The 19,365-nt window shown below is 38.8% G+C and overlaps 1 protein-coding gene across 3 annotated transcripts in view; it reads right to left on the bottom strand.

The window, feature by feature from the left end:
• PCDH11X (protocadherin 11 X-linked) overlaps positions 1–19,365 on the bottom strand; it is a 426,671-nt gene that overhangs the window by 331,539 nt on the left and 75,767 nt on the right. The window contains exon 5 of one of the 3 annotated variants that reach the window (XM_018914441.3): positions 14,631–18,457. The exons of the other annotated variants lie outside the window; for them this stretch is intronic. Within the exon in view, the coding sequence (XP_018769986.1) occupies positions 18,452–18,457 (6 nt within the window). The 3' untranslated portion in view covers positions 14,631–18,451. Of the gene's footprint in view, positions 1–14,630; positions 18,458–19,365 lie in introns of those variants that run through there. 3 annotated transcript variants of the gene reach the window in all.

Raw genomic sequence — 19,365 nt, 5'->3', positions numbered from 1 at the left:
GTCTGCCAGGTGCCAAATGCAATGTTCCCTGGGATGTCCTGTGCTCCTGGAGGTCATGGCTGAAGGGTCACAACCCTTTCTGTCATGCTTTGGCATCTGTGCTCTCAGAAATCAGTGTGACCTCACTGAGATGTGACTCTAAAAGATCTCTCAGGTATTCCTGATTTTGTGTGACTATTTGTACATAAATACACAAGAAAGCGCTTTCATAACCCTACTTTTAATTAAGGTTTCTAATTCTGGCTATAGCTACAGTTTTCCTAGATTTTAAACCCTCAAACTGAACTGCACTGATGCTACTGATGCTACCACAACAGGAGAGGATAAAGCTCATGAAATAAAAACAAAGACAAAGATAAATCTCTCCAGTTGCCACGGTGCACATCTTACAAATACATGGATGGAATCTATTCATCATCTTTATTTTATAAGCAGGTAGGGAGAACCAGAACTTGGAGAGCATCACTCAGGGAGAGTGAACCCTATAGATTTATCTTAATTATGAAAATATGGCAGACACTAGCTGACAATAATGCAGGTAAGACTGGAAATGAAAGTGATGGACTTCTCTGAATGAGGAATTAGACTTTTATCTGGCATCTTTCAGAGTCGAGTGGCCATGTTACTGCTTCACAGGCATTTCTATTATCTCTAAGAGTATGAAATCTTTAGAGAGCAGGAAGGCAAACAGATTCAGATTCTGTCCTTTTACTGTTGCTGTTTCATTCTAAATGATAACTCAAAAAATACCAGCCCTAAAAATGTGTGTGGGGATTTTTATTTTAAATATTCAGTAGGATTTCAGTGTGATGTATGATTATGAGATCTCAGAATTCTTTTCTTTTTTGAATAGAATTTATCCTAGATTCTTCAAAACTTTAAAATTAAAACTCATCCTTACTTTCCCAGTCATATGGAGGTTTTTTTTTCCCTCACTCTGTTCACCCAAGAGGCTCCAGCTGCCCCTGCCTGGTACAGAATGCCATTATATAACAAATACCTCCTAAACTTTTCTTTCTAGGGAGATAAAGTTTGTTTGGAATGTCTGCACCAGGAAACATCCTGCACATATCTTGTCCACTCTCCAGTTACCATTTCTCCTTCCAAGCCAAACCAACACAAAGCTCCTCAGTGAAATCCTTCTAGTGGAGCACTATTTACAATGCACAGCTCAGGAGTTTCCTTTAGGGAGAATCAGGACATCCCTAACCCAGTCCCAGATCCCTTCTGGGTTCTGTTCCTGGCTTCCCTCTAATTGATGGCTTCCATCTGCTGGGAGAATTCTCCACTATTTCACACCAACACACAGATTCCTAAGCAGCACAAGCTCAGAGCTCTCTGGAGTGGTTCATTATATTCATTTTGCTAAAAGGGCAATTGTTCTTAGACTGTGAATTGTTGAAGGGTAATTAAAGAAAATTGTTTCAACTCAGTAAAATCATTTTTGCTGGCCACCTAAGAATACTCAGTTTTGTGAAGTGATATAGTTCCTTTAAATAATGGATAACAAGGTTAATAGTTCCTAATATGTGGAACAAGTGGTCAATAATTCACAATAGTAATTACTCTGAATTTTTTTCTTTTTCAAAAAGCTTGCCTTGTCCTTGTTATGGGAATGTAGCTAAGAGAGACTGAACACTACTAAGCCCCATCTTTTGTTCTAGAGATAGACAAAATAATACAGATGATTTCCAAATGGGGAGCAGCTATGTCCTCTGAAACATGAAAATCTTTGACTGTGTTCATCTGACTGTAGGGATTCCAAACAAACTGTCATTAGGCTCTACTGTGAATAGGTTGGTTAACTTTCTATATTATAAAAAGAAAAATTTCCAATTAGTTTTGGGATGACACTTAACAAATTGTGCTATGAGTGAATGTTGCTCTATATTTATCTACAAAATTGCAGATGAACAGAACAACTGGTCAGTAAAACTGTGTGAAGTAACTTCCTCAGGAGGGCAACACAAGAGTTCTCTTAAATCCAGGCCAAGAATTATCATATCACAACTCTCTCCTAATTCCCAGAATCTGAAACCTTGATTTCACATTTTTCCAGTATATATATGTAACTTTCCAGTATATATATGTAACTTTCCAGTATATATATGTAACTTTCCAGTATATATATATAACTTATATAACAGGCACTGTCTTGGGTGAGTCCTTGTTCCTCTGTTTGCCTGAAGAACATTTTGTTTCACTTAAATTGAAGATTTCCCACCAATTTTCATTGGCACCCACCTGTCCTTTCTCCAGATGACTGAGGTGACCAGCACACTTCACATGAATCACGAGTCCTTATTGCTCAGAGATCTCTGCATTATAACTTCTGAAAGGGAAGAATTCCCTTCCACTCCTTCAGAGTGATCTCCCTCTCCTGAACAGTGTTCAGATCGTCGTTCCTGAGCTGGCAATTCCTGCCCTCTCCAATTAGCAACTGCCATTACCCCTCACTTGGATCCAACCTCTGTCCTGGTTGGTCCAGGCTGGTCTTGTTCCAACTCAGATGGATCCAGTCCTGCCTTGGCCTGCTGAGAGAACCCCCAGAGAACAGATGTGAGCAGCAAAGAGAAGCCTTGATTTTAATGGCTCTAAACACAGGCCTTCGTCAGCCCTAAATATTTAAACATTTTTTCTTCTGTAGACAACTGGTGAAATAAAGGTGTGTACACACAAATCTCTCTGATTACTCAAACCCAAAGTAACTTCTGCTTCAAATTTGAGAATTAAACTACAGTTTAATTTGACATAATGCTCAGTTTAGCTTAATGCAGCACTTCATTATACAGGCACCCAGAATTACCTGATTTGATATAATGTCATGAAAGGTACAATTCTCAGTGTAGCCCGTACCAGTTTGGCATCAGGCTGAAAAGATGGATCTCTAACCTGTAGAGAACACTGAAAAATTAAGTAATTTGAAAATGAATCAATCTGGCATTAGCTAAAGGAGTGGCAGTAATGGAGGTATCTGTAACTCCAGCTGTGCCAATGACACATTCCCAGTTCAACTCCCTGCTTCATCCCTGCTGCCTTCTTCATGATAACCTGGAATGAAGAGCAGATCAATGGAGAGCTCTGTGCATTGGCCCTGCTGGGCTTCCCAGGAGTCAGGGGTGAGTTCAGCAGGGAGCAGAGCTTGCCTGGGCAGTCTGAAGAGCCCATCCTGGGCGTGGGCAGGAGCTGGAATGTCTGAAAAACAGGAATGGCCTCGTACCCTGCCAGTGGCACTCAGCAGCTTCAGCTCCTGAGAAGAGCAGTTGCCTCTGACTCCCCTGAAAAACAGGAGCACTCCTTCACTATGGTAATCAACTTCCAGTGCTCTGAGCCAGGAGAAGTAGGTAATAGAGGGAGCTAAAAGCAGATAATGACCCTCGATCATCATAAGGGTCATTAACTCCAGCAATTTACTAAAATACTTCACTTTTTGGTTGTTGTTCAGCACTTGAGATCATGCAAAGATCCTTGGTTGCATATAAAGCTCCAAATGAATCCCATCCTAGAGAGCAATAGCAACCTTTTGCCACTGAACAGCAAAATAAAATGTGTCAAAGAGCAGTGAGGGAGCAACGATTGCAAAATTTTAACCTCTGGAATTTCCCAGGTAAAATGAACACAGCAAGAAAAGATGGGAGAAAGCAGTGCAGAATATCACACTGATTTCAAGGCACAGGAAGAAGCACACACAGAACAAAATAATCTAGAGAAGGGCACTCCAGGGAAAAGACCTATCCCCACAAGTACCCAATAATGAAAGAAAACTGGACATAATGAAAATGAACCTCCATTAATATGATTTCCCAAAAGGTCTCTTCTTTTTTTGTATTAAATTTCAACTCACACATCAAAGGGAGTGAGAGCCCAGCTGATGGTTTGCTGCTAAAGGACTGCAGATTTGCCTCTGATTGAGGAAAATTGTGTGGGGCTGAATTGCATTTTTAAAGGTTAGCAGGACACCTTATGCTCTGATATTGTTTGTTCTCATTTCACAGGGCTTTTCCTCTTGAGGTTTCATCTCCTTGTGGTTTTCTTTGAGTGCAAAGCTGTGAATAAATACAATGCAATACCATGTGCAGTATTGCAGAGAGGTCTTCATAGAGAATCATTTCACTTCTTCATTTTACTTTTATCTTGCTCTTTTTCCTACAGTAAGAGCATGCTCTTTCTCCAAACTAGGAGAAAGCAAATCAGATGGAGCATCAGATGATAGCTGTAACTTTGGTTTTCCAGTAAAATAGCTGTAAGATGTAGCCTTGAAGAAATCAGCCAAATAAGAAATAATATTAGAAACTCGTTTTTTACAGTTTACCAACATGCAGCTTTCAAAAGTAATTTTTTTTTTGGGGTCAAATTATCTTAATGGAAAGTGGATTAAAATGTGGTGGTGTTGAGGTTGGATTTTCTCTGCTCCTCCAATTTTGCATGGCAGTATCAGGATTGCTCAGAAAGGTTCAAGTTTGAAACCTCTCCAGTCTGAAATTGTTATGACAGAGTAAGAGCAGCTTTGCCTCACCACCCTGAAACACAAACCCTGACGTGACAGGAGCTGTCCTGGTGCTGAAAATGGAGTTCAAGGATCTCGTTAGGCTTTGGCATAGTTCTGGACATGACAATAAAGGTGTTAATTAATGTCACATGGGATAGCAGGTGATGAGATTTGGGATGTGTCTCCCGCAGCAGTAAAGACCAACAGACTGTTGGGAAAAAAAAAAAAAAAAAAAAAGAAAAAAAAGAAAAAAGGCAGAACTGCATGAACTGTATTAGAGTAGAGTTTAGTTTCAGTTTTCCCACAAGATGAGGCTCTCTTCACCCCTCACAGTGCTCCTTCCAAAGGAAGAACACATCAGAAACTTCCCAATACATGAAAAAATTTCTGGACTTCAGCAAAAGTTATGCCAAGAAACAAGTTTCTTCTGCTTCAAATATTTCAGTGACATTTCAGGAGATTCTAGATTTAATTTGGATGAAATCCTCCCCCTCAAAGTGCCCACTTCCCATCTTCCCATCACCCTACTTCCAACTTCTGCTCCTACACTCCTGCATAAAGATGCAGCTGTGCTGCTCAGTCTTCCAAAAGTTTCAGGGAAGAGGAAATTGGCAACTGACTGCAATATTTCCATTTATAACCCATCTCAGAATTGTTATCCTGAAAAATTCTCATTCTTAGTCTAGTTTTTCCCAAAAGCAGCCCTGGTGGCCCAATCCAAGAGGAGCAGGGAGTCTTTAAAAGCATTAATCAATTTAGGCTTTGTGATAGCAGCAATAAGGTAAAATATCCAGAGTTTTCTGAGAGAAGCTCTCTGTGCTCTGCTTGTCCCAAAGCTCTGACCCTGCCTCTGCCCATGACAGGAATTTTCTCTGGGGAGGCTCTGCTGCCACAGGGGCTGTCCCAGGTGTCCCTGCCATGAGTGCCAGCACAGCACACAGGGGGTGGCATTGCCTCCAGAGGTGTGGAGAAGGTTTTGCAGTGACTTCTGTGAGCCAGAGAGGAGTTTGAGAAGAGGATCCATGAAAGAATTTCCTACCAAGGTCATTGACACAGAAGCCAAGAAAGAATGAAAGATAAATCAGAGAAACCTGCAGCTGCCTGTTTCAGTGAGCACTTTGCTTGCCTCTCACCAAACAGTAAAGTGTAAACTTAGGAGCTTTGTAAGAATGTACAAAAAGCATAAATGCTAGAATAAAACCAGTTTGAAGCCTTCTGAAAATGGAGCGTGGTGCTTTGTATTGTCTGTCCCAACAATGACACAAAGGTTGGATGTATCACAGGAAACAAAATCCTGAGTGTTGGCACCAGTGAACTTTGCAAAAAAAGCGAGTGCTGACACCATCCACTGCCTGAGGACATCCTTTTTCCCTTTCTCCTGATTCATGGTTTCATTCTGCTGGGATGAACCAGGATCCAGTGCAGTTTGCCTGAGGCATGTCCCTCCTCACTGAACCTCTCCACAGCCCCTTTCCTCCTCGTGTTTATATGGTTATAACTGGCATGCCAAATAAACAAGCAGAATGACTGCACTTGGGTCTTTGTCAGCTCATGGCAAAGAGTAAAGGTGGCGAATCAAACTGGTGACAACACAGATACAAAAAGGATTTTATGAGGAGAAATTAATGGTAAGAAATGGGATCCTTTTAACAAAGCATTTCATTTGCATATCAATTTATTCTAGAGAAATAAGGGGAAATGTATCAGAGGATTTAATCTTTCTCTACACAGTAAAATGTACTAATATTTCAAACAACTTTGAACAACATCCATGGAACAAGCACCCCAACAGCAGAGTCAATGGAGGTGAAAATATCTGAGTGCAATACTTTCAGTCACTTTGAAAACTCCTCTCTGTGTTATCCATCTTTTAATTGCCTCAACTTTCTAACCGAGAGCAATCTGCCTACAGGGCTGAAGGTCATGGCTTCAAAATGTTCTCCTCTTTGTGAGCCCTGGTTTTTAAAATTATTTTGGTATTAGATTTCAGAAACCATCTTACTCAGCCTCAGCTATCTAAAAGCCAAGTGTTCACATAGTTACCTCCCACAGTACCTAGAGGAAAGAGAGTTAGAGTGACTCACTGCAGCTTGTGTGAGCTTGAGACAGCTACAGCAGTGATTCTCTCTGTGTGGTTTCTGCCTTCACCTCCTACAGAAGAAATGAATTCCAACCTAAGTCTTTCATTAAAAATAATATATATATATATTTCTGTTACCTTTACAGTCATTCAAAAGGGAAACCATTATCACTTGGAAGAAATCACACTGAATGTCTGTCTTCCACATCCAGAATCCCATCATGCCAAGTGAATGGCAGGGCTGCAGGTGCTCTGCTGATCCTCTCTGCCCTGCCCTGCCAGGAGATATCCTGGCACACCTTCCCTCATCCCCTCTGTCAGCACTTCTGCTCTACATGTGCAAAAGGAAGGCAAAAATTGTAACAAGTGAGACATCACCTCAGCACTTCTTACCCTTCCACTAAAACACTCACAAGGTGCTGGTGTGTGAGAGGGTCTGTCTGGCACTGTTTTGGTGAGACAAACAACACCAACACCTGGATGTGGCTCCATGACCCCAGGGGCCACAGCCAATGCACTTCTGCCTCTCACTGAGAACACCCCCATCATCCTCAGCCACCTGCCCAACAGCAAGGGGACAAAATGCAGTTTGCTTTGATTTTCTTTGTTGTTCACATGGTAAGGAAGGGGTTTTCCATTCCCACCTATCTGTTTTGCAAGCCCTCTCCAAATATCATGAGCATGTCCCACGGATTCACCCCTCCTTCTCACTCTCCTGTTGGAGCTGCTGTTGAGCTGGCCCAGGAGGTTCTGTCATTTGTCTCAGTAATTCAAGTCCTCGGCTGATCCAGCTGTAAAGATTTAAGCTGGATCAACCAGCCTCTCCCTTTCAAAAACAAAATTGCTATTAAGCCTTTCTGACCTTTTATCTTTTTCTTCCAATCTCAGGCCACAGGATGGCTAAAGGAAAAACAATTACAGAAAAGAAAATCCATACAAAGCTTACAACCACACACGAGTCCTGGAACACAACCAGTGTAAGCCAATCCTCCACAGCCCCTCTGCAAGATTATGATACATTCACTTGAGAATTCCCATCCCTGAACTCTTTTTTTTTTTTTTTTTGACCAGAAATGAAAAATCCTGTTCCAGCTCCTTCCTAAATAACACCCTAAAAAGAAAGCAATTGAAAAATTAACAGCAGACAAATAATCCTATCCTACCTAAAAAAAACCCAAACAAACAAAAACCCAACCAGTCATTGACCATTCACATAAAATTAGCACATGCCAAATTTTGCTTCATTGTACCAAATCTGATTTTCCTCTCATGGAACCCAGTAGTTCTGAGATGTATAAATTAAAAGTGACTGGACAGACACTTTCTTTTCCAGAAATAATTTAAAAACAAAACAACAAACAAAATTAGTTCCACTGAAATGAGTTCAAATGCTACAGAATTCATTTGGAATGGCAGCTTATACTGATTTACCCATAAGATTGTGACATCCACTGGAAAAATTATAATTTATTAATAGAGCATTCTGTATTTGAATATGAAAAAAATTAGTCCAATTTTTAATTTTTTTTTTTTTTAGATCAGATGAGAAGCAACTGAATTCAAGGTTCATATTTCAGCACAGAGTGTTCCAAACTAAATTCCTCCATTAAATACAGATCTACATTCATGACTTGCAGTCTTTAAACCTGTCTGGTGTAAAATAAAGATTAAGTGGCATTTTTCATCAGGACTTGATCTTGATAAAAAGTCCTTTTTGCAGATATATTTGATATTCATTATGTTTCTGTAACAGCCTCAGCATCTCCAGTGTTATCAAACCCCAGCAGAATCTTTTCATCTTAATAACACAAAAGCAGAGTTTGTGTTCCCAGCCCTGTTCTGCTCAGATTATCAATATCAAAGCTGTGACTGACACAGGGAGAGGCAGAGCAGTTCTGATTAAATCTGAGTTTTTGCCTGGGCTGGTGTCCCAAGGAGAGGAGGTTCTCTGTCCTGGGTCTGGCCCTGCTCCCTTGGCCACACCCTTGGACTGCAGGTTTCAGATGGGCTCAGGTGAGTTCTGCACCTGTGGCTCTGATGAATTCAATGCAGCTCCTCCAGCAGACACCTTGTGTCTCTCACTCATTTCCAAAGGAGAAAACACCAAATGAGCTATTCAGCCCCACAAAGGAAAATTGGAATCTTTGATATCACCCAAGCAAACACGTGGGATTTCATCAAAACAGCAGCTGATTTCTACTCTTTTTAATTTTATTTCCATGTGATGTCCACTCTAATTATTCATGATTTCTGGAAGGTAATGATTCATCAGTTCCTACAAAAATTTCCCATAATATTTATTTTCTTTCTTTCTTTTTTTTTTTTTTTTTTTTTTTTTGTGAAAGAAAAGGTCATCAATACATTTGGGACCTCAGTCATTTAACCCTGAGTTTTTGGCATTTTCATTTCCTTTTTAGCATTTTAGATGGAGGGAAATAGTTTATGAATGCAGCTTTACACTGCATTTAAATAGAAAATGTAACAAAATGTTTCATGTGAGTATTGTCAGCAATTTTACTTTTGTAGTTCTGAGGAGGGAAAAGAATATTATTTCATCAGAAATTTTCAACAGTAATTTCAGAGTTTCAACAAAACCAAATAAGGAAAAATAGCATATTAAAAAGAATGTTAATTTCATTGAGTAACAGGAAATGTCTGAGAAACATTGAGTTATAAACAGCCATTCTACTGCAGAGGCATAAAAACGATCTACAGTCACAAAAAAAAGAAAATGCATCAATGGGAATGATATCCTGCAAATAATCATTAAAAATATTTGGTTTGCTCTGGTTTAAATTTTTCCTATTTAAGCATAAATTAAATGTATCTATATGATTTTAAATTGCCATGCTTTTGTCCCCTTTTAAAACTCAGATATGTTTATTCCTGAAGGCACTGTGGATGACACAGGGAACAGCTTTAACACAGGAACTTACTTTGAAGTGTTCTCCACTTTGCCATCAGAAAGAACAAACCCTTGGAACTTTTGATGTGTAAAAATGGATTGTGCATGAAGATTCTGTTTGTGGGACAGGGACAGATTTCACTCAAGCAGTGAATGCCCTCAGAAAATGAAACACCAAAGGGGCTTTGTTTTTTCCATGACAAAATTTCAGATTCTCTCATCTATCTCAAGAAAAATGATGTTCTTCATGAGTAAGATTAGTGCAGTTCATTGTGTGAAACTCCACAGTTATCATATCCTCATGTGAATTTAATAAAGCTCAGCCTTAGCAGCTCTTGAACAGCAGCCAAGCATTTGATTTGTTCTATCCCATTTTATTCATTTAAATGCATCTTGCTCCCATCTGGAACAATGAAAACAAACAGCTCAAGGAGTTCTTGTGTTAAAAAGGGGCAGTGAAATAAGGGAATCTCCCCTGGAAGCCCCCTCTCCCAACTCTGGCTGGTTGATATCCACTGCAGAACTGGTGCTGCCATCTCCTAACTCCTCCAAGGCAGCCTGGAAGGGGATGGTCAGGACAGATGTTGGAGCCCTCACCCAAGTGAGCACAGCCTGCCTCAGCCCTTCAAAGCCAAACTACTGTAACTAATAAATCATGCTTGGGAGCTGAAAGCAGATAATTGTATATCTTGTACACAGGAAGCATCAAAAGCCTTTTTTGCCTCCAATTACGTTTTCCTGGTTTAATTGCTGCTGACAGAATGACTCCTGTCTGCTTTTAATACCCAACCTCTGAGATAAGTTTCTGAAGAGGTTTGATGGGCTCATTGTGAGTGAAACAATCAAGATTGTGTCAGCTTCTCAGGGCTTTCATTACAGCTAGAGGAAATGCAAATAAAAACTCACAACACAGCTATAAAATAAAGATGAATACAAAAGTTGATGAGCCCTACAAGTGAGCAGCAAACAGTGCTGCTCAAACTGGGGGTTCAGCCCAAAAATGCACACAAATAGATATATTTAAACTATTTACAGCTATAAATAAATTGAATTCATTGCATATTTATGTATGTGGGTAATGGATTCATAAAGACATTTAAGATTCTGATTTCCACTCAAACCCCTCCATATTCTTGAGGATCCTATTGAGGATTCTATATATCCTATTCTAATATTTTCTGGAGGAAATTATTAGAAGTCAACTGAACAAGACCCAGAGAAAACTGATCTGAAAGAAGCTGGGTTTGAGTCCCATGATTGGAGTAGGGGAATTCATAGATCCCTTGGATTAATACTCCCCTGATTTATTCTATCATTCTATGATCTTTAAGAATTCCGATGTAAGAAATAGAGATATATTCTGTGAGCCACCAACATATCCTAAAGGCTTCTATCATATTGCCCAAGGTATATACACTGGGCACTAAATATAATATGATATTATATGATTAAAATTAATATAATATAATATAATATAATATAATATAATATAATATAATATAATATAATATAATATAATATAATATAATATACTATAATATAATATAATATAATATAATATAATATAATTAATATAATATAATATACTTTGGTTATTATCACAGTGCTGTTGTCAAATGTCAAACTGACACAACACCAAGTGCAAGACCCTACAAATGTCTGGATTCTTACACAAGCCCCCCACCACAGTTTCAATATATTAATCTAAAAATAGGAAAACACAGCAGTAAGAAAATCTTAAACTATCCATTAGAGACAAGAAAACAAGAAACTCACAGTGTCAGACCACACAAGTATTGTTTTCCAGCATGGAAGAACAAAACCAATATTTGATGGACAGGACCTGAATAACTTGGGGTAAAATGTGGCCAAAGTGAAAATGCACAGAAGTGATCTTACAATGAACCTGATGAAGAAAGGGAATGAATCAGGGAAGATCATTTAGCAGGGACTGATTTACAACTTTGGCCATATGAATTTTTTAAAATGCATGCACCAAATACTCCAGCCTCTTGTTTGCAAAATCAGTAGGTTTGATGATCCCCCATGTGTAAGCAAACACCAATCTGTTTATCCCTGTTTTTTTTAATTAGTCACAAAATCCTTTTGCTAGATGAAAAATCTACTTCAGGCTGCTGAAAAATCCAGTCAGCCTCATGCTCCTAAACAGCAGGAAATGTCTTTGAACAGTGGCTTAAAAAGAAAACAAGAAAAATCTCAGGAAATTATCTTTTTGTTTGAATATATATATCTGTATCTATGTGTACAAGCTTCTACAATGTATAAAATAAGAACTAAAAAGGGAAGCATTCACTGTGTCTAATGAGACACTTCTGACAAGTACTAGAGATCTGTATTTGGATAGAGCCACTTCCTGCTATCTGAAGGAGGAAAAACAAGATTTTCTTGCAGGATATTTGGTAAATCCCTTGTTGCACTCAGGTGCACAAAGTATTGCAGATCCAGGTGACAGCACGGACTGTGAGCAGGGAATACAGCACTGCTGATCACTGCTGCTAACAGCAACAACAACAATAATAACAATAATAACAACAATAATAACAACAACAGCATCCCCCCACCTTTCCAAGGGGCAGCAGCTCTTAGCCAGGGCTCTCGCTGAGTTCTGAGCTCACCACGAGTTGGGAGGAACACTTCTTGTACAAATTGCAGCTGCTTGGGCCTCTAACTTTGAAATCAATAGCAATCAAAATCCCAGCAGGCTGGAGAAGTTGCTGCTTCCCTTCTGCTCGGCTTAAGAACATAATCCAATGTTTTCCTCCTCTCTTGAAGTTTTGTTTACAAATAGACCTATTTGAACAGAAAAGCCCTTCTCCACCTTCAGTTTGTTCCTTGGTGTGTTGGCTACAGATAGTTTCATGTTCAACACCTCCAAAAACAGACTTTGGAAAAGAGAAGACAGGATCTAGAGAACACTCAGGCTTTCATAGGGTGTAATTTAAAACATCTGTGCCTATGTGCTTAGGTAGTTATAATAACGGGGTACTAGCAAGGCAAAGCACTTGCTTTTAAATTGAATTTCAGTGTGCTTCAAGAAATAAATGCAACAAAGCTAGAAGACAGTTTATTGTTATACAAAAACCGTAGTTTTACATCAGGTAATTTTAAAAACTAAAAAAAAAATAATCTTTTTGTACCATATCTAGGAATTGAAATAGTTTCTTCTAGTTAAATAACAAAGAAAATTGTACAATACATTTTTTCCAAGTCTGAGTTACTTTTCTTCTTCATTTCCAGCTCCAAGCACATTCTTTCTCAAAGAGAGGGAAACAATTTTTAGCAATCTGCAAAGACCAGTTAACAATACAATAAAGACACCTTACCTTTCAATCCCAATAAATCCCTGACCTGAATCACTCTTCAGCCCAGATGTGAACACACAGCCACACGTTCAGATACCTTCAGCAGAATTCTTTTATCCATAATGAGTCAACACTAATGCAATTAATAAAACATGTGACTTAAACATGACTTAAATCTGCATCTGCAAAGATCTCTGCTGTGGCACTTAGCATTCTGATTCAGCCTCACACTACAATAATAACAACAGACTGAAAAAAAAGATCTTCCTTTCCCCTCATCCTCCCCATCCTAACTCCTCCATGTTGGCGTGACCTTGGCTGTGCAGACACTGGCCAAGTCTGGTTGTCAGAAAATCCCAAAATTTTGAGTTATTATTTCCAATTACCCAAATGCCCTAAACATCCCAAGGGAAGGACTTTCCAAATTCCAGTCACATGTCTGAAGTTCATTTGCTTGTCAGAAAGACACGTGCCCAAGTGTCAGGAAAAAAACCAGAATTTGTCCAATGCTGGATTCTTTCTCATACAAGAGAGGGAGGGAAAAACCAGCAGCACATGGATGGTTTAGATCCAGACCAAGGAAAAGTGGTTTTGGGTGGGAAAACCTATGGTTGGAGACTTTCACATCACAGCTCAGGAGAAAACAGAGCACAGGAGCAGAGGGCACCTCATCCATCCAACAGCCAGGGAAGTTCTCTCAGGAAAGGATGAAAACAACAGACCAAAACTCAGCTCATGATTTTTAGCTGGAATTCAGTGATGAGAAATCAAACCTCATACCTCTGATATCATCATTCAGCTTTTATTGAAAATAAGTGATTTCAGCTTGAGTGAACACCTTCCTTGGGAATGAGAACACAAATGAATAAAACCTATTTAAAAGATTAGAAAAAGTCAATAATGCCTTTGAAAAAATTCCTGATATCACATTTGATATCCACCTCTGTGCATATAAATAACTGAATCTGATTTACATGGGTCTATTTATGAAATAAGCAGAAGCTCACAATTTAAAGAAAATACAAATGTGTCATTTGGCTACATTTTCCGTGATAAAATTTAGGAATATGAGTCCATTTGGTAGAAAAAATTGTATTTTAGAATACTGAGAGACAGCACAGGAATGAGTAGAATAACCTAGTGAAAGAATCATAGCACTAAAACTGAGAACTGCACTTTTCATATTTGTATCCTAACCTCCAAATCACCAAGAGTCATTTTCTCACTTATTGAGAACACAGTGCATCCTCAGAAGGGAAGACAAATCTTCCCAAAAAATCAAATAATGTGGCAGATTGAAATCCTTAGAGCCTGGCTATCTTTCACAGCAAGAGATATTGGGCTGGGCACATCGCTGCAGTTTCAATATTTACTGCCTGGAACCTTTGTTAATTGAATGGGTGATAAATGTGGGTAGACACCCTCGTGCTCCCTACATACACAGGCAAACAAAACACAGAGACAGATATAAACACCCCCATGTGCGTGGAAACAACTTTGGAAAAAGTTGGACTCTTGGAATTCCTGCTCAGATTTCTCTGAATACATTGCAGACAAAAGAAACGTGCTGCTAAAGAGTTAGAGGTTTTCAAAGAGGAAAATTCCTTCGTAGTTCTTCTTGTAAAGCTCACATGTGGTTAAGTTATTTAATAACCACAGCTTCTAAACTGTGACAAATGCAGATTATACAGAGAATAGAGTCTCTGTAGAGGCTGGGTGGTGGGCATGCATTAGGCAAAGAGACCAGAGGTGTATTTAAAAGCAGTGCTTCTCCAGAAGGTACACAACATCATCTGGATAACAAATAGAATCGTCCAACCAAATTTATTTTAGAAATAGATAAATAAGACATAAAAGGAACAGTGCTCAGTAATTCAATATGAAAGCAAAAATATATATTCAAATCATTTGTTAAAAAGATTTTACAAATAATACGTTAAGACCAGGATACACCATAAATATGTTTTATGGTAGAATGGGAAATCACCAGAAAAGAGTAACAAAAAAACCCTGCAGCATCACAGTTTATGTTAAAAATAGAATTCTATTTATATCCCAAACCTGTTTTGTTCCTGACAGCCCCTACTGCCCTTCAGAACCGAACTCAGAAGGATTTAAATCCCCCAAAGTTCCTGCAGTGCCTCGCTTGCTCTCAGGGGTGTTTGAGGTCGGGTGGGAGGGAGCTTTGGTAGACAAATCCACAAAATTCCAGAATAATTGGCAACACAGCACTGGCTGCAACCAGCTCACCTGAGAGCCAGCCCTAGCTGCTGTGCTGGGGGCTGCAAGCAGCCCTGGGGTCACCCTCACCTAAAAGTGGCAATAAATAGAGAATTTTCTCTCTGTTCAGCCCCACACTGCACTGGAACCAACCCCAGGCTCTGGGGCTCTCCCTGCAGACACAGCCTGGCAGCTCTGGAGATGGGCAGTGAGCACCAGGGGAAAGGGAATTCCTTGAGAAGTTTACACTGAGGTGACTGTGGTAATTGCAGTCCGAAGAATGATAAATAAATGGATATTCCAAAGAAAATATAATGAGTTGTCAAGTTCAAAAGTAACATTTGGTCAACTCAGTGATTTTTGCTCACAAGTCACTCTGACTTCTAAGCAGTCACAACAAAAAATATTTCTGTAGGTGAAAACATTTGAGAAACAGAGTTGATTTTGAAACACATATATCTAACTTTGACTTGGGATACTAATATTATTTAAAACAAAAATAATAGAATTTTTGACTGGCCTTCATCACAGAGAAATGTAGAAATTGATACCCAGCACACAGACCTCAATAACCATTAGGCTTCCATGTACCCATTCCAGCACCAGGAGGAAATGAGCTCTGAACAAGTTTCATACCAGTCTATGAAAAAACCAACTTTTTAAAAAGTGCTATTTAGATGGGAGAAAACAAAAACTGAAACAGACAAAGCACGTGAAACTGAGCCACTTCAGAGGTTTCTGGCTTTTCCTCAGGGCATTTGGGGGGTTCTCACGTTTGGCTGGGCTGACTCATGAGAGAACCAGAGCAGGGAGATTACTGATTAGAACCAGTAATTCAACCATGTGGTGTACCTGTCATTTCATTTACGGAACTTTTGGACATTGTTAAATCATCCTAAATGTTTTTAGAATTGTTCATTGGTGACTAGAATGATAGGAACAGTGTAATGCTAGGGAAAAGTTAGATTTTCAGCTAAGTTAAAAGCAAAAGAACTGGAAATGAAGTATATTCTCCTCTGAAAAGCACATGACTGGCACATCTGGTACAAGAAAGGTTCTTGTCAAAGGTTCTCTTCATACTCAGTGTAAGAAAGTAGGCACTTCTAGAGGGTATGCAGTCCTAAAATCAAAATAACCTGCTACAGCCTATCTATGCCTTGTCACCACCAGAGAAAAAAAATGAGGGCAACTACATGTTCATTTGAGATGACTAAATCTCATTATTAAAAAAAAAAACAAAACAACAAAAAAAACCAAAAAAACACACAAAAAAATTCCCACAGAAGTTTGAATGTAAGCACTGAAATTATTTGGTGCTTCTCTTAATCAGCCATTAAATTTATGTTCAAGGGTTTTCCTAAAAGGGAAATCCAAAGACTCAAAGTGAAACTCAGGGCCAGTGCCATCATCCTGTCTGTCTGACACAGCACTCTGAATGGGGCCTGAAAATTCAGTCCCAGAATTCTCCCATCACCCACCTAGGAAACACCTCCACAAACTGCAGCAGGCAGCAGGAGCAGAGTGAGGGACCCCAAACTGCAGCTCTGGGAGAAATCCCAGAAGGAATTGTGAATGGCTGAGCTGTGGCACTGAGTCAATAAATGTCACTGCACGTCCGACCACTGGGAGGGTTGGGGGACTTGAGTTTGAAGCATAAATGCTGCAAGGCTGCTAAAAACAGGAAGGGCAAAACTGTCTGACAGGTACATGAAGTTATCCCAAGAAAATGATCCCATCATGGGACATGAAAAGCTCTCTGTAACAGTCATAGCTATAATTATGCAATACAATATGCTGAATTACAATACGTACTTCATTATTAATAGAATTTATTTTACAGATCAAATAGCCAAATACACATTGTTGTTTGTTTTTTCTTTTTAAAGAGCCAGATAGCAAATGTGGAGCAAACTATAGGCAACAGTCATGGTAGACATTCTGCAGTCCAAGAACTGAGGCAACGTGATTATTAAGTACAAGCCTATAAATATCTTTACATCAAACATACAGTAATGTGTAGGAGTTCCATTTGTAGTCTAATTCATGAACCACTATTAACTTTTTTCTTTAAAAGAACGTTCTATATGCTGCATACATCCCAGTTAAAAGCAGTGTCTGTATTTCATTTTATTCTAGCAAACTAATATTACATGTCTTCATATAAGTGCAGAAAACGGGTTCTTTATACTCCTTTGCTGCCTAAGAGATTTTGCATTGCATATGAAATTCTAATATTATAGATGATACATATTAAGCATTACTCCCTAAAATGTGAGCCAATATACAAGAACTTGCAACCAACCTTCAAACAAAGCTATGATACTCAAGTTTTATTTTGTAAATGAGCCGTGCTAAATAACAAATGATAATATAAAAAACTTTAGTTAAAAAAAAAGGAACAACAGACAAAAAAGCCAACCAACCAAAAAGAAAAAAACTTTATAGAAGAATAATTGGGGAAGGAAAAGAAACAACAGTAGGCCATTTACCCCCATGTGCTGGCTAGCAGTGAAAAAATTATGTCTATTTCCTATTTTATTACACTGAAAACCAAGCCACTGGATTTATGACTTTTTCTTTATAAACAAAAACACTTTGAAAGGCTAAATGTTTGGCACCTGTTAAATAGACATTATCTAGACTTCGGCAAGCAAAATGAAAATTAAATTTTACTTTTAAAAGTTAAGTGAGTGCTTTCCAGTTATTTAAAAGGTGACCATTTATTACAAAATGTTGTGGATAAGAAAGCAGGAAGTACTAGTTTCTCACTACTACTATTGTGCCTAAAAAATGAGAAAGCAGTGACTTGATCATTTCTATTTATGATCCATAGCAGCAATATCATCATTAAAAATATTATGGATACATATAAATAACACTTAACTCTTAACATGTATAATGGTGCTATAAGTGACAACAACTCAGTTGTTCTTCTTTTAAATGCAGGGAGTATAAAGAACTTTACATTCTCTCTTTAACATAGGAATAAAATTTATTGCTCCCTTTTAATATATTCATAGAAACAAAATTCCTAATTGTTTCAACTAAAATAAATAAGGAAAAAAAAAATCTGGGACAAGAAGATGATTACAAGCAAAATAAATTTACCATAATCACCAACTGTGAAGAAGGATGGGTCACATTACTTTGTTTTCTTAGCAAAACTACGTTATAGAACACTATAGCACAACGTACTAAAATTTCTTTGTCTTTTCCTTTTAAAAAAATCCTTGCCCTTGATACCTTTCAGTAGGGCAGCTTGAACAGTTCATGGTCACTTCCAAACCCCTCTGGAGATGAGACGATAAATTTCTTCGGCAACCAGAGCCAGGACAAAGGGCTTTCTCGTGCTGTTTCCTTGTTCCCATGTTTGCTGGCTTAACATCATTGAGTACACGTACGACTTCAGTACATAACATCAGCTGGGATGGCCTTCAGAGCTGGCAAACAGAGAAACAGCATGAGAAAAGCCCTTTCCTGCAGCATTTGCACCATAAATTGTCACTTCCAAAAACTCGCTTCCGAATTTCTACCGACCCTCGAGCGCTGCGCGGTCTGAGGTGCCCTAAGGATCCAACCACTGCTGGGCTGCCTGTGCTCCAACACAGAGCACAAAGGCTGCAGCACAAGGAGACACAGAAAGAGCTTCCATGGACATTATTCTAAGTTTCTTACTCCTTTTTTTGCTTTATCCACTCAAACCCAAAGCGCTGTTGCAAGGTTAGAGCTGTCTCATTTCACCTAGAACAGGGGTTTTGTGGAATTCATGCAAAAGCATTGCTCCTAAAAGCATTTTTTTTTTTTAATTTGAAGAATTATTTTGCATCTTTAATCTAAATTTATCATCAGTGGGTTTAGCCCTGAAGATTCACAGAAATTAAGCCATTCTGGTCAATTATTTGACAGAAAAGAAAGCACTGTCAATACCAGAGTCCCCAAGACACCAGGCTCTCACTGGTCAGGAAATTGCTATCAGTGCAGATTATTGAGTGCGATACCTTCTGGGAGAAAACAGGAAAATAAACAAGTGTGAAAATTAAACCAGAGTTAAGTCAGACTTCACTGTTAGCAATGGTTTATAGTTAAGTAAGACATTTGAAACAGCACAGTTGGGTCACAAGGAGAAAAGAGTAAACTTTTCAGTTATCCCACTGAAAAAAAAAAATGATCTGAAATGCACTTAGCGTTTGAAAAATTAAATTGTTTCTAACCCAAGGCAAATGGCTGTTGGAGAGGGAGCTGTGTGTCATTCTGGCTCACACAAAAATCACTCAGTCATTAAACCTGGAACCTCATTTACCAACTTCAGTATAAACTCAGTTCGTGAGCTCTTACTGGGGAAAACAAA

This window comes from Serinus canaria, chromosome 4A, assembly GCF_022539315.1.
Source record: "Serinus canaria isolate serCan28SL12 chromosome 4A, serCan2020, whole genome shotgun sequence".
NCBI classification, from domain to species: Eukaryota; Metazoa; Chordata; class Aves; order Passeriformes; family Fringillidae; genus Serinus; species Serinus canaria.
Note: the sequence above shows the minus strand (reverse complement) of the source record. Positions and strands in the feature narration are given on the sequence as shown.